Source organism: Coloeus monedula, assembly GCF_965178545.1.
Source record: "Coloeus monedula genome assembly, chromosome: 4".
Lineage (NCBI taxonomy): Eukaryota > Metazoa > Chordata > Aves > Passeriformes > Corvidae > Coloeus > Coloeus monedula.
This window is the reverse complement of record NC_138784.1, coordinates 24,987,952-25,010,938: the sequence shown is the minus strand read 5'-3', so window position 1 is coordinate 25,010,938 and position 22,987 is coordinate 24,987,952. Positions and strand designations below refer to the sequence as shown.

General features: G+C 53.4%; 2 protein-coding genes across 2 annotated transcripts; both read left to right on the top strand.

Moving 5' to 3' along the window:
* The first annotated feature begins 963 nt into the window (after positions 1-963).
* On the top strand, positions 964-12,691 carry BAIAP2L2 (BAR/IMD domain containing adaptor protein 2 like 2). Its single transcript, XM_082279877.1, has 14 exons — positions 964-1,005; positions 1,929-2,004; positions 2,290-2,376; positions 3,384-3,445; positions 3,748-3,819; positions 5,153-5,269; positions 5,641-5,787; positions 6,257-6,409; positions 6,848-6,989; positions 7,760-7,985; positions 8,901-8,972; positions 9,297-9,477; positions 11,295-11,335; positions 12,152-12,691. The coding sequence occupies exons 1-14, from the start codon at positions 967-969 to the stop codon at positions 12,225-12,227; spliced, it is 1,491 nt and encodes a 496-aa protein (XP_082136003.1). The 5' UTR covers positions 964-966; the 3' UTR covers positions 12,228-12,691.
* Positions 12,692-17,633: 4,942 nt separating this feature from the next.
* SLC16A8 (solute carrier family 16 member 8) lies at positions 17,634-22,436 on the top strand (the record flags this gene model as incomplete). Its single annotated transcript, XM_082281049.1, has 4 exons — positions 17,634-17,862; positions 18,363-18,506; positions 19,030-19,893; positions 22,045-22,436. 4 exons carry the CDS (start codon positions 17,634-17,636, stop codon positions 22,434-22,436), a joined length of 1,629 nt encoding a protein of 542 aa, XP_082137175.1.
* Positions 22,437-22,987: the final 551 nt, after the last annotated feature.

The window sequence follows — 22,987 nt, the reverse complement described above, 5'->3', positions numbered from 1 at the left end:
ACACAGGATTTACACCGTTTGTATGGGCTGAAGAAGTGAATGAGCTGTCCCTGCAGCCAGCTCTGGCAGCACATGTGTGGTGTGAGGGGCTGGTTGCCCCACAGCAGTTGCAACCAGAGTAGAGAGGCTTTGGACCAGCTGCAATATGAGGATCCTCTTGGAGCTGCCCAGGCCTAAAAAATAGAACGCTGGGTTTTGCTTGCTCCTTCTCTTCCCAGGCCCATGCCCAGAAGAAATCACAATGACAGTGCTCTGGTCCCAGCTCACCAGAGGTGAAACCTGGGAAAGGGTTCAGACAGAAGCCTGTTCCTGCTGTTAGGGAGTTTCAGTGACAATGGGAGTGGGAGGGAGGCTAAGAGCCCGAGGGCTGAAGCCTGGGGTGAGGGAATAATGGGCAGGGCAGAGTTGAATTTTGTTTAGAGCTTTCCTTGTGCTCCCTGCTGCCCGCTGCTCTTTGCTGCCTGCAATCACAAGCTGATAGGGATCTCCTGACTTTCGAGGTGCCTGTGTGAGAGAGACCTGAAGACGCCTCAGTTGCTCAGCACAGTGAGGCCGAGCAAGCCACGCCGGAGCGGCGGCAGTGCCGGAGGCAGCGAGCCATAAGGTGGTGACTCGGGCAGGTGGCCGGCACCACAGGTGTCAGGACCGGCGGAGCTGGGTACCAAGCTGGCAATCAATAATGCAAAGAGCCGGTCACATGTCCTTGCTGGCTGTTGCAAGATTCCTCTCTCCCCCCAGAGTCTGGTTACTTCCAGAGATCAAGTTCCAGCCTCTCGGTTGGTGAATTATTAAACTCCATCCATGCTCCCTTTGTACCACGTCTGTGTCTTCCTGCTGTCCTTCCTTGCTGGTGACAGGCTCTTTCCATCCAGCTGCCTGTGCAGAAGCAGAGTCCTCTAGTCCTATAGCACCTTGTACTCTACTTTGATCCTTGCTTCTCTGAGGGAGAGTGACTAGGCTCCAGAAATGGATCTGTCCTACAGATCCACCATCTCCATCTATAAGGTGAGTGTTGGCATCAAAGGCTGCTTCTGTCTGCATATGGGAGACGTGGGTGGGAGATCAGTGTTTTCTACCAAAGGCTCTCTTGGGTGGACAGCTGAGGGCTGAATCCATTCCCAGGCTGAGCTGCAGCAGCTCCTGTGGGCTCTGGATTATGTCTGGGAGCAGATAGCTGGCAGGAGGAGAGGGTGGTGTGTGTCCTAAAGGCTTCAGGAAGGAACTGGGCAGCCAGGGTGGCTTGGACATGGAGCATGAAGGGTGACACACCTTGGTTGCTGGTAGGAAGAAGTTCGATCGTCCATTTTGCCCCTCCCTTGAAAGAAACGCTTCCCTACACACAGCAGTGCTGAAACAAGGCAGGGAGGGCTGACAGAAGAGGGGAATTGCTTATTCCAGTCTCTGGTCTTTTCTGTAGCCAACGGGCACCTTTGATAAAATGCAAATAAAAGTGGAGAAGCTGGTTGTCCGTCCCTTCTGTTACTAAGTGCTGAGCCTGGCAGTGCACCACATCCTGGCTGGGAAAGGGTTGTGTTCATGCCTGGATAATAAGCAGTGGCCCTCTGGCTGGCTGTGGGGTGAGGGAAAAGGCTGCTCAGATCCCCTTGCAGTTAGTCCCCTGCCTGCAGTGGGTGTGGGCCCTTGGGAGAAAGCCGTCTTCATTCAGGCGACCCCTTGGCTCTGCAGTGAGCTACCTTGCCCTCTGGCCCTCTGGCTCCTCTCCTGGCTGCCTTGGGAAGGCTAAGGGCAGCTGGAGTTGCTAGCCAGCCCCGATGCAGGGAGCTGGCTGTGCATGGCTGTACATCGCCTCAGTTCCAGTGCGCCAGAGGGGGCTTTCACCCAGCCAAACCACAGCAGGGGAGCCTTGACCTGCTGAGGTCTCTGGGCATGAGGAAGAATGGCATTAACGAGCTTCTGCCTGGCCACAGAGTATCCTGGAGCAGTTCAACCCTGCGCTGGAGAACCTGGTGTACCTGGGGAACAACTACCTGCGTGCATTCCATGGTGAGTGGGGTCCCACACAGCCAGGGCTCCAGACCATAGTGCTGCATCCAGCCTGGGCATCCCCTGTGCCACCACCTGGGACAGGGTCTGCCACCTCTGACATGTCCTGAGCTCCTCTTAAGTGCTCCTCAGCTCCAGGACCCACTGCTGATGGGGAGAGATGGGGTGCCTATAGGCGAGGTACCAGGGGGGTGGCTGTTCTGTTGTGCTGCTTGCTGGTGGTGGTGATGGTGGGAAGGCAGGCCAGACGGCCAGACCCTTACCACCCCTTTCCTCTCCCCACAGCATTATCAAAAGCTGCTGAAGTGTATTTTAAGGCAATTGAGAAGATTGGGGAGCAAGCACTGCAGAGTTCCACCTCACACATGCTGGGTAAGGCTCTACTGCACATCATCTTCTGTCCTGTGGTGAGCCACAGTTATGTTTTTTTGACCTTTATGGTTTTTAGCTGGTCCATCTCCAGGTACTGGGGCAAGAAAGACAGCTCCTTTAAGTAGTGTCTCTCTGTACCAGGGCCCTGTCCAGGTGGTGAGAGTCAAATTTATTGTGTGTCCTTGACTATTTCTCACAGCCCCAGCACTCTTCCCTGTATGTCTCTGAGTTCAGTCAGTGAGCTCAGCTCCTGGGATGGATCTCTCACAGAAACCAGTCCCTGCTGAGGCATCCTGCCCCAAGAAACGAAATTTTCATCATGGAGGAAGCATTTTTTTCCTTCTTGGAGATGTGAGGGAAAAGCCAGGGATCATGCACTGACAACAACTGATGGGGTCTTGTCCTCCTGAGCCTGCAACCAGCTGGAATGGCAGCTTGGGGCTGAGGGAGTCACACTCAACAGCGTAAATAACTCTGCAGCCTGGTGGCAATTGCTGAAAATATGTTCAGGGAACTGCTCCGCTGCTAAACTTTTTAGCAAAAAGCTGCCAGCAGATGCGCCCTTTCTGCAGACTCTTTTTGTCATCTGCACCTCCCAGCTAGTTCCTCTGCTCTGTCATCAGTCTCTTCCTTTCCTGCTTCCATAACACCGACACTGGTGAAGGGGGACCATGCCCAGCATCGGAGTGGGTACTGGAGCTACCTTCCCATGGGACAGCCAGAACTGTGCACCGCAGCTGGGGAGCCACTGGGATTAGAAATGGGGCCTGCAGGGGCTGTGGCAGAACAGAAACCCAGCACCCAGAGCTCGTGGCAGAGGCGAGGCTGCCTGCTGACACCTGGGGCTGTAGCTGAGCGCTGGTCCAGGGTGCAGAGAGCAGTGCTTTCTGATATCTCTTCCACAGCCACGTATCGTCAGCCTGAGCTGCACGCTGCTGGTCTGCCTCCTTGGGCACACGAGGACATGACCACAGGACTTTTTCACCTTCTGTCTTTTTCCCCTGAAGGTGAAATTCTGATGCAGATGTCTGACACGCAGAGACTACTGAGCTCTGATTTGGAAGTTGTGGTGAGTGGTTTTCCCAAGGGCTGGTGGAGGTGGAGAATAAAGTGATTTCCTTAAATACAGCTTATCACCATTTACCGTGTTCACCCCATCAGCTGCCCTCACACACACCTGCAGGCAGGTGCCTGCCTCCCTGCTTTCCCTGCTGCACGTGGCAGAGGAGGGTTACAGGGCTGGCATGCCCAGAGCCTGGCTGTGAGTGAGTCATGTGCTCAGCATGTTTTATGAGCCACCCCTTATCACAGTGCATGCAACGTCCCCGTACGGTGAAGGGATAAGGGTGATGGCTCCTTCGCCTCTTTCAGGCTCAGACCTTCCACGTAGACCTGCTGCAGCACATGGAGAAGAACAGCAAAATGGATGTGCAGTTCATCAGTGTAAGTGATTCACTCCCTTCTCCTCCTCAGTTTTTGTTCCCCTCTCCCCTTCACCTAAGGGTTTTTGCTTGAATGCTTGAGGTGTTTCCTTCATTCTTCTCAGCACGAGATAAGGGGTCTTATCTTCTCCATCATGGAACAAACCCCCTTGTTCAGCTGATTATGGAGAGCTAAAGAGGTGGCTGTTCTTTGTGCAGTGGGACTTGCCAAATGCTTGAGCAGAGCTGAGAGACTCAGCATCCCAAAAGCAGAGTTCCCAGCTTCCCCAAACCCCAGGCTTTGCTTGTCTGTGGGTCCTGTGCTGCCATGGCCCAGCTGGCCATGCTGGTGGGTAGTGTCACAGGGAGAGATAGAGGCCTGGGGACTTGCTCCCAGTGCTGGGGCAGTTGGGTGCCAGTCCTTGCTCCTGAGATCTGAAGGTTCATCAGCACTCTGGGGCCATTTAAATTGAAAAGAAAGATAAAGAAAGACATTTTATAAGAGGTCCAGGTGAAGCCTGATTGCAGGTGGACTCAGATATCCAACTGATTTACCAAAATATGAATATCGATCCAATATTGATATCCAACTGAGACGGACAAGAACTCTCTAACAGTTTAGAGTTAGAAAGTGCATGTTTTATGTGGCACCAGGCACTGCATGGGATAACTCCCTAAGAGGCAGGGCCCCGATCCAAGCAAACACAAAGCTTTTTATTTACAAAAATTATGAATATCCAAAATACAAATGTATATTCATAACGTTAACACCTCCCATTCTCCACTGCATATGGAAATGAGCTTAAATGTCATTAAGCATGTGTAGTGTGTGTCCTGAATTGAGTCAGTGGTCTTGAATTGGGTCAGTGGTCCCAAAAAAGATGAAGTAACTCATCTTCCTCATTTTGACCTTTTTGCTTCTCTGAACTTTAACAATCCTAATTACTTTAGTGACCTGTAAGTTTCTTCTTGCATGACTTTTGGATGGGTTCCCACAAAGGGAAGAAATTGGTAATTGTCTTGTTCCCTACACCAACTTATCAATATTTCTACTTCTCATTCTAAGCACAGCTAAGCAAACATACAAATGACAGACCATCAGTTATTTGGCAATCAGTTACTAACATCTTAAAACCCATTTCAGGCCCAGCTCTCCTAACTAACTCTTTTAATTAACTCTTACTGGGCCCAAGTTCTTTCCTATTCCAACTAATCTCAACACAGCTAGCCTATAACTAAAATCTTTGTTTCTTCTAAATCTATGTTTCACAACCACCCATCAGAGCAGGACCCTTGCTGCCTCACGGTGTGGCTGGGTCTCTGGTTCCTTACTGAGCCTGTTTTCTCCCTGGCAGGAGAGCCAGAAGCAGTATGAGCTGGAGTATCAGCGAAGAGCCACCAACCTGGATAAGTGCATGGCAGAGCTGTGGAGAATGGAGAGGGCTCGTGACAAAAATGCCCGGGAGATGAAGGTAAGCAGTGATTGCCTGAAGGGGAGTTGGTAATAAGAACTGGATAATATCTTGGAAGCCAGGGCTGATTTCTCAGCAACCTCAGCCAAGGGGTTGCTCCAATGTTCAAAAAGCAGGAAAGTAGGAAACTCCTGTTCTACAGGATGCTACTGACCTGTGGTACTCACTCCTGCCAAGCCCTTTCCTCATTTAGGAAGCCTCAATAAGCAAGAATTTAATCCCTGGCATGCTGCTCTAGCTCCTCTCTGCTGCTCAGCACTGCAAGTGGACTGGGAAGCTGATAGACATGATGACCCCTTCCAACCCTTGCCCTGAGCCCACTCTGCTGGATTTTCACTGGTCCCTTCCTCCCTTTTTTCCCTGTGACACAGGAGAATGTGATCCGACTGCGCTCAGAGATGCAGGCGTTCGTCTCTGAGAGCCAGAGGGAGGCTGAGCTGGAGGAGAAACGCCGCTACCGCTTCCTGGCTGAAAAGCACCAGACGCTCTACAACACTCTCCTCCAGTTTTACAGCAGGGTACAGCCCTGACATGCTGGGGAGCAGAACTGGGGGAGCAGGCAGCAGGGCTGGAGGGGGAGCATGCAGGCAGGAGGGAGCCAGGGCTGAGCAATCCCTTAGGTGAAGGATGCGTCTGCATGTGGACTGGGCAAGAAGCTATTTTGTTTCTTGCTGTGAAGTTCAGGCTGGCTGTACTAGGCTGGGAGAAGATGTCTGGGGCTGAGGATGGTGCTGACATGGGGTTAGTTGGGTGTGTGAGTGATGGAGGAGGAAAGGGTGCTGTAGGTGTTTATAGCAGGGTCTTTGGGACCATGGGATCTCTGCTGCAGGGTGCCATCCTGGAAATTCCTGCCTACAGGGAGCTGTTTGGCCATTCCCACAAGCCTCATTGTGGGAGGACCTGGTCTCTAATGCCCATGTAAGCCCTAGGCTTCCTCTGTAGCTTGTCTGCCCTGTCCATCACCCCCTCTTCTCTCCTTCTCCCCAGGCTCGCAGCATGATCCAGACCAAGGCACCACGGTGGAAGGAGCAGCTGGAAGCCAGCCGCAACCCCTCAAACAGCCACTCACCCGGGCTGCTCTCAGCCTCCCACAGCCAGGGGTATCCATCTGGACGGCTCACACCCACCCACCTCGAGATGGTGAGGAGCCCACAGACAGCTTGTTTGGTGAAATACTGGAACAGGTTGCCCAGAGAGGTGGTGGATGCTCTGTCCCTGGAAACGCTCATGGTCAGGTTGAACTGAGCTGTGAGCAATCTGATCTAGTTGGAGATGTCCCTGCTCATTGCAGCCGGTTGGACTAGATGGCCTTGGAAGTCCCTTCCAACCCAAAGAATTCAATAGTTCTGTGGTGGTGAGGCTGCAGGGCAAGGTCAGTCCTTGGCCAACTGTGGTGCTTGCTGCCTTGTCCAGCTCCAGTGGCCTTTCCTGGCCAAGAGGAAGAGCAGCCTGTGTGTGGGCTGTGATGGAGGAATGTGCTGAGTTTGGCTTTCTAAGAGGGACTGCATATCTCTCAGAGCATCTCCTGCCTAACACAGCCTTTGTGGATGTGTGTTCAGCCCCCTTTCCTTCCAACAGCCCCAGAGACCCCTTGGGGACTTTGCTTCTTCTATGACTGGGAGTAGATCCAGCATCTTCTCTCCGGACCCTCCAGAAATGAGAATGTCTCCTCAACCAGAGTCTCCCAGGCGGCCACTGCGGAGGACACCATCAGCAGCAAGTATGACCTGTATCTGGGAGCAGTGCTGTGGGGAGACACAGGGGCTGGAGCTCTCTGGGAAGAGGGTTGGGTTTGGGAAGGGCCCACCTCTCTATCAGACCACCAGACCTCAGCCACATTCCTGGGCATGGTCAGAGGACAGTGCCTATGGGAGCTGTAGAGGGCAAGGCTGAAGCAGAAAGTGAGCTCAGCCTTCAGGGCAGAGTCCGTCCAGGGCAAGGCCAGGCTGTGTGAGGTGAGGAACCTACAAATGAGCAATTTTCAAGCACTGGTTCTTGCTAGAGTTCCCATTTTAGTAAAGCACCTTCCCTCATACTACCGGATTAAATGTTAGCTTGCCCTGTGAAACACAGCCACTTACCTCGTGACACACCTGCTTCTCCTTCCTGAGAAATTTCAGCTTAAAGTCTTTAAAAGAAGTAAAAAAAGGACAGGGAGAGAGAGAAATTACCCAAATAATCAGTAGTTCTAGCAGGTTGGGAAGAGGACTGTCAGGCAGGGCATCAGCCAGGGCATGCAGTGCCTATGCTCTAGGCATTTGGCCAAAGAGGACGCAGCACAAAACAAATGGGTTTGGCTTGAGTTGGTTGTCTCCTGCAGGATGCTTACTCTGCTTTTCCCATGCTATGCCTTGCTCTCTCCCTGAAAGGCCATCTGCTCCTCCACTAGAGTAATTACTTGACTGGGGAAGCACTGCTCCCTTTGAGGCAGCATGGGTCTTGCAGGAGGACACCAGGCTCCAGCCAGACCCCTGGGATGCCTCCCCCCAGGTTTGCTCCCTACGGGCCGTACGTCCCGTTCGGGTTCCTTTGGTGAGGCCAGCAGTGCCAGCGAGGGCAGGAAGAGGAGTGGCACAACCAGAGTTCAGGCCATCGTGCCCCACACGACGGGTGCCAACCGGACCCTGCTGCGGTTTGAGCCCGGGGATGTCATCGCGGTGCTGATGCCAGAGGCGCAGAATGGCTGGCTCTACGGCAAACTGGAGGGCTCGTCCACGTACGTGATTCTGGTGCTGCAAATTGGCCAGATGCAGGCTTGTCGAGTTTGGAGCTGGGAGGGTTAAGCCCAAAATTATCACCCTGCTCACCTCCTGGTGTGGCCTGGGCACTGTGTCCCATCCACCATCTCAGTGGGGGACAACGCTGTGTCCTCAGTGATGAGTGCTCTCCGTGCCAAGAAGATGCAGTGTGGCAGCGCTGGCCTGGGTGGGCTGCCTGAGAAACCTCCAGGGGCTTTGGGTGGAAGAGCCAGGGATGCAGTGACCCCCTCCTGGCTTGCACGGCTGAGTTACTCCTGTCATGGGATCCAGCTCAGGGCCATGAACCGCTGGAGTTACCTGAGAGGCCTGGCACTTCTTAGCTCATGCTGCAACTGCTTCCACAGCCTCCAGCACAGGCAGGCCATGGAAACTGCTGCACCCAGCACTTACTGAATTACTCCCTGTGGCACTGCCAGCCAACATCTGTGTGTAAAGCCTGCCTCGTTCCACATAGGATGTGCTCTGCAGGAACACTCACAGATGTGAGATGAACAAGAGCAGTGCCTGTCTTTGGGCGGCTGTTTCTGGAGTGGAGCTGCTGCAAAATCCCTGGAAGAGTTTTCCCCAGCTTCCTTGTGATTGCAGTTGGTTGGAGTGTCTCTTGCTGGATTGCACCAACACTACTCCCAGGAGCACAGGTTTTGCACAGCCCCTGAGATAAGCGAGTCCAAGCTCGAAGTCTGCGCCACAATAATCCCTGTGCCCCACCCATGGGTGAAAGAAGTGCAGGAACCCTGTCACACATGGTGGTGGCAAATGTGGCTTGGTTGATGTGTGGGATGGGCGTAGATCAGAAGTGCTGGGCAACTGGATCTGAAGAACCACAAGCCACAGTGGCCTGGGCCTCATTTGTCTCTGTTCCTGTGCTCTAGGTGTGGCTGGTTCCCTGAAGCTTATGTCAAGCCTTTGGAGAATGTGAGGGAGATGGAGGAGCCAGACACCAGGTAACAGGAGGGCAATTGGCTGGGCAGGACCTCCTGGTACACCACTAGTGCCAGTGGGGTAATTGTTTAGAGTGTGTCCATGGAGAGCTGCAGGGCTCCCGTGCTGGAGAACCCGCCAAGGGCCTCATTGTGCCCTGGGATCTCTCAGGCTTCTCTAGGCAGCTCCTGTAACATGTGCAATGTCATCTCAAAGGTGCTTGGGACTGGGCCGGTCCAAGACACGTGTATTTCCTCCAGAGATATCCCACATTGTGGCTAGCACCTGTGCTGCTCCCTGTTCCTTGCTCTTTGACTCCCACCTCACTGTCTTCTCCTCTTGCTCAGGTCCTTCCCACTGCGAAGCAGCCACAGTATGGATGACATCCTGGACCGTCCCAGCACTCAGCCCTCTAGCAATTACTGGCCTGCTGCTGCCCAGCCCAGCGTGCCGAACCCACCTCCCCTCTCAGTGGGTGCCAGCAGTCACCAGAGTGGGGTGGTTGCCCCACTCAATTCTGGCTCCAAGGTGAGTGCTTGAGCAGAGACTGGTGGCTGTGTGTGAAGTGGGCCATGTCTGACTTTCATGCTCCAAGGCACACCTTTTCTGCTTTAGCCAGTAGAGACAATCACCTTTCTGGTGTTGGTGAAGGGACCTGCTGCCTTCCTGAGTTAAGAGGTCTTGTTAGCACTGGTCTTTCTCACCCAGTCTGTTCACATGCCACCTTGTTCTGTTGACCCCTGCCAGTCTGCTTGTTGTGTGCAGATCCTCGGTGCCTGGCTTTGCTCCCCCAAGGGAATGCTTTTCTGCCCCTGCCCTTCTCACCTCTCTCTCTTTTTGCTCACCAGGGACCCTTCAGTTCAGTCCTTTCCTCCATGACCTCCCAGCCTGATTTCTGGTGGCTCCAGGGCAGCACCTCTTTCTGCTAATAGTAGGACTGTGGAGTGACCAGGCTGGTCTGGGAGTGGGTGACCAGCTAACAGAGATGCCATCCTTCTTTTCCCTTCAGAGAATGGAGAAGAGTTTCATAGGGTTCCTCTTTGAAATTCAGATGAGGGTTGGCTTAAAGTCACAGCTGGGGTAGGGAAAAACTGGGAGCAAAGGCCGAGCTATTTTTGAGAGCTTTAGAACAAGTTGTGTCCAACCCATAGGTTATGGATGGGAGAAGGAAGTCCTCCACTTATCATTGCTTCCAGCAGTGGGGAATTGACTGGGGAGAACAAAGTTAAAGTTGAGGACCTGGGAGAAAGAAGAACAGTGCTGCCCCTGGGGCATTACTTGCTCAGTCTCACAGAGGGCTGGAAAACCTTGTCCGTGGTTACTGGTTCCAGGCCAGTGCAAGGCTGCAAGCAATTGGATGGCTCAAAGAACTGGAAACTGCAATATTTAATTACTCTTTTTTTTCCTTTTATGTCCTGCTCTGTGGTTTCAGGTAGCCTGGCTGCACAATTCCGGGGAACAGCCTCTGCAGCCTCTCTGTCCCTCTGGGTCACTGGTTTTCATCTGGTCCCAGGGCTAGGGTGTAGGGATAGACCTGGGATTGAGTCATGAGTTGTGTGCAGCATTTGGAATAGCATGGCAAAGTGTGGAACCTCATTAGAAAGTAGGGAAAGACTAATTTGGAAAGACTCAGCCTTGCTTCAAATGTACGCCCAGGACATCCCCCAGTTGAGACACAAGAAAATGGGTGTGACTTCCCAACTGGATCACAAATAGCCACGTGTGGCTGTATTGTCTGTCACCAGAGTACTTTAGCAGGTCAGTTGTCACTGATCCTTCACTATCTACTGGCCAAGAATAAGGGCCACAGGACCTAGGTCTAACTTTGTTCATCAGGTTTGTCCACTTTTAAGTAATATGTGGTGTAGGGTAGGTAGGTACACCTCTGGAATTCCCCATGGATGCAGGAAGCATGTGAGGGCACGGATGACAGACTTTTTGCCAGGGTGTGTGGGCAACATGAGGGGGCATCTCTGGCTGCGCTGGAGGGTGAAATGTAGCTCAGACTCTCACTGTTTGCTGTGCTCTTCAGATATGACACTTTGGGGATCTGAGTCATCTCCTTTCTTCCCCAAAACAAAGGAAGATGTCCTAGGGGAGTAAGGAACCCCCAGTTTAGGGACAACCCCCCACAACAAAATTCAGGGTATTATCTATAGTGGGGAATTTGTGGACTTTTGCAAAGCTTGAATAAGGAGCCAGAGCCCTGTTAAGAGGACTTGGGCTCCTAACTCTCCTAAGCGTTTTGTGAAATCTTCCTCCGTGTGTGCAGTGTCTCCTGCCCGACTTTTCTCTCTCCATTCCCCACTCCAAATTTCTCACTGCTGCATTTCTTTTCACTGCAGAAATCAGGAGTATTTGACCAGCCCCCTGAGCTCTTCCCACGGTAAGACAAGGAACTCCACTCTGAAGCCATCTGACAGTGGGGAGTATTATTACAATGCTGTTATTATTTAATCTTTTGGATTACCAAATGTGGGAGGAACAGGGAAGTGTCTGGGCAAAAGCAATGTGCAGCCTACCTCCCAGGACAGGAGGCAGAGGTGGTCCATTCTGGCCTCTGCTGACCAGGAAGGTCCTATCCTGACTGATAAAATGAGGTAGGAGCTGAGCACCCTGAACACATGTCCAGACCTGCATGCTCCTTCCCATCCATTCTGGAAGGGCCACAATAGCAGCTCGCAGCCTGAGTGTGGAGCTACACGACTGTGCATCTCTGCCTGCTTGGAAAGGGCTGAGGGATAAAAGTTGTGGCTTTGAGTTTCGATGAGTCAGGTCTGTGGAGATGAGACATGCCATCAATGCCTGCTTTTCTTCCCCCTGCAGCTGGGTTGGTGTCCCCATGTTTCTGGTGTGGTGCTGTGGCCTTTTTCTGTTGCCCAGCTCCTTGCTTGGAGGGTCGGTGTACGCTCTACAAGTGTAGAGTGCTAACATGAGGGACAGCCATGTGCTAGTGTCCCTTCTTCATCCTGTGGAAGAGGGAGGGTGAAAAGCCCTTGGGAGAGCCCAAATGGAACCACATGGGAACGTGCAGCAGGGTGTGTTAAGGATGGAGAAAACACACTCAGGAATGAGCTTTACCACACTCTCCTCCTTGGCATGGAGGTGACTGTGCAACAGGACTAAGTAGCCTTTGCTTGGTCACAGGGATCCCCGTGTGGCATTTGCAGGCTTTCTGATGGTTGCCTGTTTCCCTTTCCAGAGGTACCAACCCCTTTGCCACAGTCAAGCTGCGCCCCACAGTCACCAATGACCGCTCGGCGCCCATCATCCGATGAAGCAGGGCTGGAGACGGTGAAGAATTTCAGCACAAAGGAGGAGGAGAAGTGATACGCTGTGACCTCCAGCTGGGCAGCAACCTAGTGCTGCCACTCATGGAGCGAACTCTCTTTTCCCCTCCCATACCTCTGGGACAATGGAACCCATCTCACCTGGGTGTCTGGTGTGCTTTAGCCAGAAGCAGATCTCTGCTGCCCTTTCTGGATTGATCCCTCCTTCCCTTCCCTTCCCTTCCCTTGTGGTGTTGCTGTACTTGAGTGGGAGGGAGAAGTCTGGTGCTACTGGTGCTGGTGGTCTTGGAGAGGGGATGATGCTGGAGGTGGATGGAGGTAAGGCTGGCTGAGATCATCTGCAGCCAGGGCAGTGCTGTCGGGATGTTGCAGGTGAAGCTTTGCTATCTCTGCTGTGGGCAGAGAAGGACTCTCACAAAACAGTTCCTTTGCTACCAGAAGAATGAACCCCAAAAGAGAAGGCTACAAGAAGGCTTCCAGTGATGTGGTCCAGCTGACAGGGTCTGGTCTTAGCCCCTTTGACAACTGTGTCCATTTGTAGCAGCACCTGCCCCTTCTCACCCCAGGTGCTGCCCTTGCTGGGCAGTGCTGGGGCAAGGCAGGGGCAGGTGACACTGTCCAGCAGCACTGCCCTGCTCCTTCATGTACTGTCCTGTGGAAAACATATGGGTTTTTTTAAAATAAAATGGTTAATGCATCTTCTGTGTCCATTTCAGTGGCCATCACCTCAGTCACAGGATGCAGGGGGAGGAGGAGAGGAGCTCCCCACCAGAACTGGGGCCACAATGGCTGCCCATGGTTGTCGTGTTGGACACTGCAGTGCTGTGGGTCCAGATGCAGCCACCAGCCCAGGGTCTGGGGTGGATGTGGAGGGCACCAGGAGGGCTGTACTGCTCACTGCTGCCTGCCCCCCTGAGTCCCCCATCTGTCCTGTGGCCACCTTCTCCTCACCCACTGCTGGAACCTGTGCCCTGGGCACCCCAGGGCCACTCAGTGCAGGGGAAAAACATTCCCCTAGGACCTGTGGGGGCGTCACCAATCTGGGAATACCCTAAGTGTGCTGGGGGAGCCCTCACGGGAGAGGCAGCATGAGTGAGGGATGGAGCGCTAGAGGTGGCCAGGGCTTAGCTGATTAGCTTTATTAATAGACATTAAACCCTGGCTGTGAGTGCTGCCAAGCCCCCGCAGCCCCCCTGCTGCCCTGCTGCTGAGGGGCTCCAGGGGTTTACAGCCCAGGCCTTTCCCTCCCCAAAACATCAGCTGGGCTGAGCCCCAGCCCCCTCCCCGGAAATAAAATTTTCCCCCACGTGTGGCCAGAGACTGGCTCCTCCGCAGCGCCTGCCAGACCTCCTTCTGTGAGTCAGCCACTGGGGAGGTTGTTTTGGAGGGGGGGTTATTGAGCTGCCAGGGGTGGGCAGGATCTGGTAGTTTGAGTCATGGCTGGCGGTGGTTCCTCGGCTGCTCCTCCTTGTCTTACTTCTCTGCTGGGCACATGCCCTGCACATCCGCGCCAGCACTTCTCCATTGTGGCTGGCAGTTGAGGAAGCTTCAAAAGCAGCACCTTCACCTATTTTGCCCCTTACTGAAGCACGGGCACACGGTCTCCTCCTCCACTGCCCCCCTCCCCAGCACCCAACACCCCCCACCCTCACCCTGCTTCCTCCTGTCTTGGTCCCTCCGACCGAACCTGCCCCCGCCAGCCTGCCCTGCTCTGCTGGGGAAAACGCGAGGAGCCCCTGGGCAGCGGGATTACCGGGGGATTCGGGCTGTGGCAGGCAGCCACCTCGTCCCCATTGGCTGGAAAAGCCTCTTAAAAGTGGAGAAGTGCTTTCTGCCCGCTCAGCACCCGCTGGTCTCTGCCGACCTGAAACCATAAGCAGCTCCTGACCCACATCCACACTGGGCGTGCCGTGGGGCACTGCTTGCACCCACAGTAGGCAAGGGGGTACCCCACACAGGGTGCTCCCCCAGATCTGCCACGGACAGCTTTGTTGGGCATCGTTGGAACTGGAGGAAAGCAGGCTGAGAGGGGAATTAGCCGTCTTGTGAGGACATAGCTGCTCCGAAGGAAGGAGCAGAGCACAAGAGACTGCTCGACAGGTACTGGATTCCTGCAGGCATTGTCCTGTGCCCACCATGGGGAGAAGATCCAGGAGGACCATCTAACCAGGCACCCTCATCCAGAGCCGGGAAGTGCCAGCCAGTGGGAGGAGGAAGCACTGCTGACAGATCTGCTCAACCCTTGGAAGCTCAGCTTGTGCTCGGGAGGTCATCACTTCATTGCACAGGTCAGTGGTGTGGAGGGGTGCTTGCATCCTTGCTCCAGCAGCCGATAGGACAGTCCATCCTGGGCCTGCACTCATTTAATTCTCTAACAAATGCTTTCCTAGGGGGTTGTCTGTGGGTTGGAGAGGCCAGTGGCATGAATCGTGGCCCTTGCATTTAAAAAAATAGACCTCCCACCTCATCTGTATGGTGTGAAGAGCATTTATGTGGACTCTCCCGGGTGCAGCTTGGGGATTTTCTGGGCATTATCCAGCACTAGCTGCACTGTGCTCTGCATGTGTCCAGGGACTGGCAGCCACAGCTGAACCTGCTGTGGTCTTCACCCTTCCAACCTGGGCTTGTGCCTCCTGGTGTCAGTGCAAGTCTTCTCCTTGCAGCCACCTGCAGCAAGCTCTGTGGCAGTGCCTGCCCTGGCCCACCTTCCTGTGATGCACAGGAAAGGGCAGGTGCCCATGCTGATGAGCTTTTAGGTGCATGTGAACTCACACACAGTGTTTTTGCCTGTGAATAAAGCTCCTTAACTGGGGAGAAAATGCTAGTGAGCTGTGGAGTGTGTGAAGGCAGGTGGTGTGTGGTGTGAGCAGACAGGCAGCAGAGGTGTGCCCTAGCATATTGGCCTTGGAGGCATCTCCACAGGTGAGCTCCTCTGGTGCAGCCCATCGTTTTCATCTAGCTGCAGGCAGGTAAAAGTGCTTTCATGCTTTGCTGTAGTTCTGCAGCACTGAGCAAGTGCTCCTGCAGAGGTGCCTCCCAGTTCCAAACTCAAATAAGTATTCATGAATATTTGTCTAACGTGTTCTTCAAAATCAGATGCCATGGACTCATTGTTGAGAGGCAGAGCTACAGAAATCTCTGAAGAGCATGCCACAGACAGACAAATATTTTCTTGCTAGGATGCTGGCAGAGAGTGGCAGGGTTCAGGAAAAGATGGATCGCAATGGTTTTATTAATTCATTTAACTTGTGGTGCAGGATGAGCTCAAGAAAAGCCAGGCTGGGAGAGGGGCTTGGATAAAAGGTCTCAGGCTCTGCTTGGTGGCAGCCACTCTTACTTGAAGTAGCTACATGCAGCAGATGGTGCAGCGGTGGAGCACCAGCGCTGATGGAGAAATCACTGTGCTTTGGCAGCCAGTCACCTTTAGTGCAGCTGGGTCTGGCTTGTCAGTCAGCTGGAGCTGGGAGAGGAACGGTGGGCAAAATGGCAGAAGCTGAGTGAGGCTGTTGAGTCTGGCTGTCAGGGTGCCAGTGATCCAGAAAGCACCAGGAAGGGTGAGATGGGGGAGGTATGGATAGCTGGAGAGCATATAATTATTCTTTTCTAGCCCCCTGTTTTCAGTTCATGTGTCTGTCCCTTGCCACAGCCCCTGAGACCTGGGCTGGGAGGGAGAGGTTAGAGGAGCCTGTGCCAGCCCCTGTGGTTCAGCCCAAGAGCTGCTAGGAAATGGCCATCCAGGACAGTTGCCCCAACCCATGCTCAGAGCCAGATTCTGCTCCCTTCTTTTGTGGCTCACAGCATCCTGAAAGTTTGGGGAACTCTGCTGCAGGGACCCATCGTGGTGGCTGGCATCTGAGTGCTGCACTGAGTAACCCCTCTGTGTTTTCAGGAGCAGAGGCCCCTTGGAGAGGGGAAGGAGGGGTACAGCAGAGGGTGGTGGAGGGGGTAGGACCACTCTTGCCAAGTAAAGGCCCTCTGCCTGGGGTCTGCCCCAGCTTGTGCCATCCACACTCCTGTCTAAAGGATTTGCACTTCCTTGACATGCAGAGCAACAGCAGCTACGGGAGTCAGCTCAACTCACTCCCTTTGCTTGGGGAACACCAAGAACAGGGATTTCGTTGAGAAATGCACCCAGATCCAAAACTCCCAGGTTCTAGCTATGTGTGTCACATCCATAAGACAGTCCCTGTCCCTTCAGCAGTCTGTAGTCCATATGTGACTCCTGGCATTTCCCACAACTGCTGGTGCCAAGAGATGGGGACACTGCTGCCATCTTCCAGTCCTTCAGCCAAGGGAGCTGGGCAGGAGAGAGGACCCATGTTAGGAGTGTGCTGCCAGCAAGACGGTGATAGGAGACAAACTGGACCCAAAAAAGCCCAGCTCAGGCATGGAGAATGCCTGTCTAATCTACTTGAGGGCATCTATAGTCTAGGTCCAGTGATGGCTTTGCAGACGGATGTGAAAATAAGCCTGGCTGACCAAGAAACTGTGGCCAATGGTGCTGGAAGGGGCAGAGACCTGGTACCTAAGGGAGAAATGAAAAACATACCCATAGCAGCCAGCTGGAGCAAAATTCCTGGGCAGCTTAAGAACCCTGAGAGCAACTCACAAGACATCCCCTCTAATTCCCTCCTTCTTCCCACTTAGGCTTTGTTCCGGCCCCTGTGTGTATGTACAGAGCCCTAATCTCTCTGGCATGCAAATAACCACCCGTTTTTTGTGCTCTCCCCCTTCACCTATTTCGGAAATCTGGCCCCTGATGGCAGGGAGGGGAGAGAGAAGGAGAGTGCCATGCACTGGGGCCTCCCAGAAGAAAGCACAGAGGGCTTAATGGATCTCCTTGCCTCACTGCTGGAGGTTTCTGTGGCAAGGCAGGTCCTGGAGGGCTCCCCGCTGGAGCAGACCAGCATGGGAGAGGCTCAAAGGCAGATTTTAGGAAGGAAAAAAGGGTTCATGTTGCTGGTCTTTGGTTCACACCACCTGTAGGCAGGGTTGGATATGAAGCAAGGGGGATGTTGCAGATCATGGTGCTGCATCAGATGCCGCACTCCAGGCTCAGCTGGGAGCTGCGACACTGCTCAGCTGTGTTCAGCCAGGGGTTATGGAGCTCTGGGCTGCCCTAAGCTCAGGGGGAGTGTCCCACCTCTGCCCAGCTGAGGCATGACCTCACACCCAAAAGCAATCCCATCTTGCCTGGCAGTATCACGGTACAAAGAGCAGATGTGACCCCCCAATGAACCTCTCAGAGCTTGGAGATGGTGGGCATGGCGAGAAACCTTGTAGTAAATGTTTGCTGCTCTGCTTTTCTCTTCTCTTCTTGCAGCACCAGCAGATTTTCTCCTTCTCTGTTGCCCTACTTCCTCCTGGCCTGCCTTTCCATTCCTAGGCTAGAAGATGGGGAGACCTGACCCAGAGGAAGGGCAACTCCCAGCTCCTGTGAAGCCCCCGGATGGTGGCTGGGGCTGGATCGTGCTCCTTGGCTGCTTTGTGATCACCGGCTTCTCCTATGCCTTCCCAAAAGCCGTCAGTGTCTACTTCAAGGAGCTCATGAAAGATTTCCACGTGGGCTACAGTGACACAGCCTGGATCTCCTCCATCATGCTGGCCATGCTCTATGGGACAGGTGACACTTGGACACACTTCCCTCTCCCCAGCTCACACCTTTCCCACTCTGCCATGGGCCCAGGTCATGTCCCCATGGGCTCTTCTCATGCTCACTGGCCTGGTCATGAATCACGATGCAGAATACAATTGTCCTACCACTTCTCTTCTGGAAGTGTGCTGCGTTTCATATCCCTGTTTCCTCTGCCCCAGGAGACCTCAGGGGTCACCCCACGTACATCCCAGACAGCTGATACAGGGTTTGCTCCCACTCCTGAAGTGCTGTTCCTATCACACCAAGCACCAGGGAATAGGGGTCCAAGGGCAGGGCAGAGCAGAAGTCTCCACACCACAGCCTCTCACCCTTGGCCAGGCCCAACAGATGTATATCTAAGCAGCCAAGTAGTGAGTTCCATCATTACTGTTGCATCTTCCCTGAGTGCCCTGCCTGGGCTGCCTGCCCCTTCCCAGTTGTCCTGTCTCCTTCTGGTCTCCTACTCTGTCTCCTCTGCTTCCTCCTAGGACCAGTATGCAGCATCATGGTGAACCAGTTCGGCTGCCGGCCCGTGATGCTCATTGGCGGGCTGCTAGCTTCTGCTGGGATGATCCTGGCATCTTTTACCACCAATATCATTGAGCTTTATCTGACAGCTGGTGTGCTGACAGGTGAGAGCCCTGGGATTTGGGGAGGCAACACAGACTTACCTGGGAAAGAGCCAAGACCATGTTGAATTTCCCTTTAGCACTGCCATGTCTAGTATCAGGTCTCCCTCACGTATTTGCACATGCTATGGGAAGCATCTAGTCCTGAACGCTGCACCTGTGAGGGATGCATCTGCTGGATCTAAACAGCCAGGGCCTGTGGTTGAGAGGCAGAAGAAACCTAAGTGGTGCTCAGTGATCATGGCAACTCTGGTAGGTGACATCAGTACACAGTGGCAGGGGAGAGAGGCAGAATTCCTGTATAAGGCTTAGGTCCTGCCTAAACATGGGCACAATAACCTGATTCAAACACACTTCAGGTGGACAGGCTGGTTTAGCCCATCCTCTGCAGGGGCAACCCACCAACATGAAGGCACAGAGGCTTGTGAGGAACACATTCATCCCATCATGGGACTTCAGGACTAGGACAGTCTGAGGGGACTTGTTGCAAGCCACATCTCATGTTCTTGCACTCACTTCCATGTAGGTCTGGGTATGGCGTTGAACTTCCAGCCCTCACTGATCATGCTGGGCACCTACTTTGACAAGCGTCGGCCTCTCGCCAATGGACTGGCTGCTGCTGGGAGCCCTGTCTTCCTTTCCTCCCTCTCTCCACTGGGGCAAGTGCTGCTGGAGAAGTTTGGTTGGCGAGGAGGGTTCCTTATCATGGGGGGCCTTCTGCTTAACTGCTGCACTTGTGGGGCAGTCATGAGACCCCTGGATATGGGCATGAAGCGGAAGATGGGGAAAGCTCAGGACAAATATGAAGCCAAGGAGATGCTGCCCATAGGAGGGAAATCAGAGGAGGGAATCAGCACCACTGATGGAACCAAGAAAGGCAAGAAAGCCAAGAAGAAGCCCAAGAAAGGAAAGAAGCTTCTGGATTTTAGTATCTTCTCCAACCGAGGGTTTATCATTTACACTATTTCAAAGTTCATCCTGGTCTTGGGTCTCTTCGTGCCCCCCATATTGCTGGTCAACTATGCCAAGGACACAGGCGTACCAGACACAGAGGCCGCATTCTTGCTCTCCATCATTGGTTTCATAGACATCTTTGCCCGCCCTGCCTGTGGCATGGTGGCAGGGCTGAAGTGGGTCCGCCCTCACGTGGCATATCTGTTCAGCTTCTCCATGCTCTTCAACGGCTTGACAGACATCTGCAGTGCCAGGGCTAGCAACTACACGGGGCTGGTCATCTTCTGCGTCTTCTTCGGCATCTCCTACGGCATGGTGGGGGCACTGCAGTTCGAGGTGCTGATGGCCATCGTTGGCTCCCAGAAGTTCTCCAGCGCCATCGGGCTGGTCCTGCTTATCGAGGCTTTCGCCGTGCTCATCGGCCCACCCTCTGCAGGTAGGTGTCTTGCTATAGGGGATTCGTTTGGCTGCCATTCCACAGTATTGCAGGTGTCGGGCACGGACACAGCACTTGAAGAAAGACCCTATTTCCCAAATTTAAATTCGCTCTAGAAGCCAAGAGCTGATCTCTGCCTTCACTATGAATGTTGCAGAGAATCGTGTTAAGGATAGGGTCAGGCACATGCTGCAGGCAAACCTTTGAGAGTCTTCATTAGGACAAAGCATCTTTCAATTTCTCCTTGGTGTCCATGGCCTTTTGATTGGCACTGCAAATAGTGATTTCAATTCGCGCTGATCCCAATCCCAAGGCACAGGTGTTTTGCTGTCAGTCAAGTCAAAACACTTTGTACAGCCCCCTGAGGCATTTGCTGTTAATTTTTCTAAGAGGATTAAGACGCTCACAGCTTTTCAGCCAGTCTAGTCTAGGTCACAGTCCCTGGTGAGGTCCATACCCCACAAACAGTGCATATAAACAGGCTGTTGAATGGAGGTTGGCGTAGATTAATACTAAGTGTTTGATCACATCTGAGAATGCCAAATCATGCCAAAGGCTTATTTCCAAACAAAGTGCAGTTTCCTGATTTGCAAGGAAGAGTCAGGGACAAGACCATGGAAAATCCCCAGGCAGGAACCACTCTTGTTTCTTGCACCCCTTCCTTCAGCTGTAAAACAGGGGCTAAAGTGAAGACCTCGGTGTGAATGGTCTTTTCCCCAGCACAAACCACCAGTTATGAGTAAAACCCGCCCTCAGCAACTCCAACCAGTTCTCAAGTAAAATTTAGCGGCCAAGAGAAGACCCTCTTAAATGCTAACAATAATGCATGTCTCACTTTATAAACTGTGGGGCAGTCGGCAGTCCCAGGCCAGGGAAGGTCAAGAAATACATGTCTTGGAGGCAGCTGCAGAGAGATCACTGGGGGAGAGAGGGATTTAAGAGCGCCTTGCCCCAAGGAGCAAGGCACACCAGTGGGTGCTAACAAGGGACATCCCTCAGCCCTCCTGCCTCAGTTCAGCTGTGCCTTGGTGCTGTGTGCACATACAATGGCACACAGACAGTGCTGGGTCACTGAAGAATGGTGTTGGGGGCAGCCAAGTCGTGTTGGGGGCACCTTCCTCGCTGCTCTAGGACTCCCCTGGTGCAGGAAGCTTGAGCGCTCTGACAATCCTGATGGCTCGGACTCGGGGAGAACAGTGCTCAGCTGGGAGAAGGGGGTTGAACAAAGTGGCTTTGTTTGGTGTAATCCTCCTGAGCTGCTTCCCGCTCCGTGGGGCCGAGGGGGTTTGGCACAGGATAAGCTGCACACACACACGCACACGCACGCGCACTAGTGCACGCAGGCTCCTCGCTCGCCACCCGCCTTGGCTGAATGGGCACATTCACCTGCGCAGGAATTCGCCACGTGCCTCCCATGACTGCTCTGAGAGGCACCACAGCGTGTCCTGGGGCCGGTTTCAGGGCATGTACTGTACCACAGCAGGGACTGGGGGTCACCTGCGTTCGGGAGCACACGAGACTGAGATGAAGAGTGCAGCTCCATGGCTACATCCTGACTGCAGCAAGGCAGCTGTTCATGCTCCCCAGCACCAAGGACTGGCAACTCTCCCTCCATTGCCAGTCCCAGTGGATTCAGAAAATAGATTGAGAAAATCCCTGGCACAGAAATCATCAGGTATGGGCCAACCAAAGGGATTTCTCTGCCAAAGAGAAATCTGTTCTTCCTTTCAGAATGTTTTCCTGACATACTAGCATAAGAAATAGCAATGCCTCTCAAATTTTCTTTTCTGAGACTGGCCAAGTCAACTCATGAGAGGCTTTTCCCACCTTGGCAAGTAGAAGATGGCCCAGCATGGAGTGAAACGATAACATCAGGGTGTCACAATTATTTAAGCTTGTCCAAACAAGGGAAAACACCAACCATGCACTGTTACCATACTTTGCCTGGAAATACAGTGTGGCTCTTTCCCAGTGTGATACTTAGATATTCAGGCTTCTTGCTCTTCCCTTGAGGAATGGGTCCTCAGCATGTGCTGCCCACCTGAGCTGGGCTGTCCATGCAGGAGTGCATGGGCTGAATTTAGCCATCTCATTTCTTCTCCAACCATCTCATTTCTTCTCCAACCATCTCATTTCTTCTCCAACCATCAGGCCGCCTGGTTGATGCTCTCAAGAACTATGAGGTGATCTTCTACCTGGCGGGCTCAGAGGTTGTGCTCTCTGCTCTCTTCCTGGGTGTTGCCAGCTACTGCTGCCTGAACCGAGGGAAGAAGGAGCCTCCCCCAGAGAACAGCCCCACTGCTGGAGGTGGGAGTGACACCGAGGAAGCAGAGTCCGACGTGCAGGAAGCTGAGGAACACAGCAGCAACAACCACCAGCCAGCCCACAGCACTGACAATGCCATGGTGGTGGCCAATGAGGAGGCCAACCATGTGGCAGATGAGCAGAGTGGGGAGGGAGGTGGCTGTCCCACAGGGGATGGGGAGGTGTTGGCACGAGACGGCTGCAATGCTGACCAGATGGTGGAGAGGGACAGTTTTTAGCCAGGGCAGAGAACAGGGAAGTATAAAACCGGCCTTGCTTGCAAGCAGCTCAGCATGGGAGGGTAGGTGGGATGCGGGGAGGAGAAAGCTGGGACAAAGGCAGACGTAAGAAATAAGAGGGAGAGGTGTAAGAATAGCTGGTCCTTATGTACATATGTCCACATACCCACCCAGTGATACGTCTACTTGCATCCTGCACCCATGCTGGTACAACACAGGCTCAGATCAGCCCGAACACCAAAAAGAAAAAAATAATAATCTTCTTTCCTCACTTTCAAACCAGCCTTGGAGAAAGTCTTCCAAAGAGGCTGCCAAGGACTCTCCTTTTCCTTCTGCATTGTCACAATACAGAACACAAACAATTAGAGACTCTTCGTAATCAGATCTGGTACGCTCTGTTCTGGTGTCAGTGTTTCCTTCACCCCACTTCAGTCTCGCTGGCAGCAGGTTTAGGAGGTGGTATAACTCACAGCTACCACCTGGCCACCTCCAGGGGCCACCACCATGGGGTAGACACCAGGCTCTCTGCAATAACTCCCTGGGGCACTGCC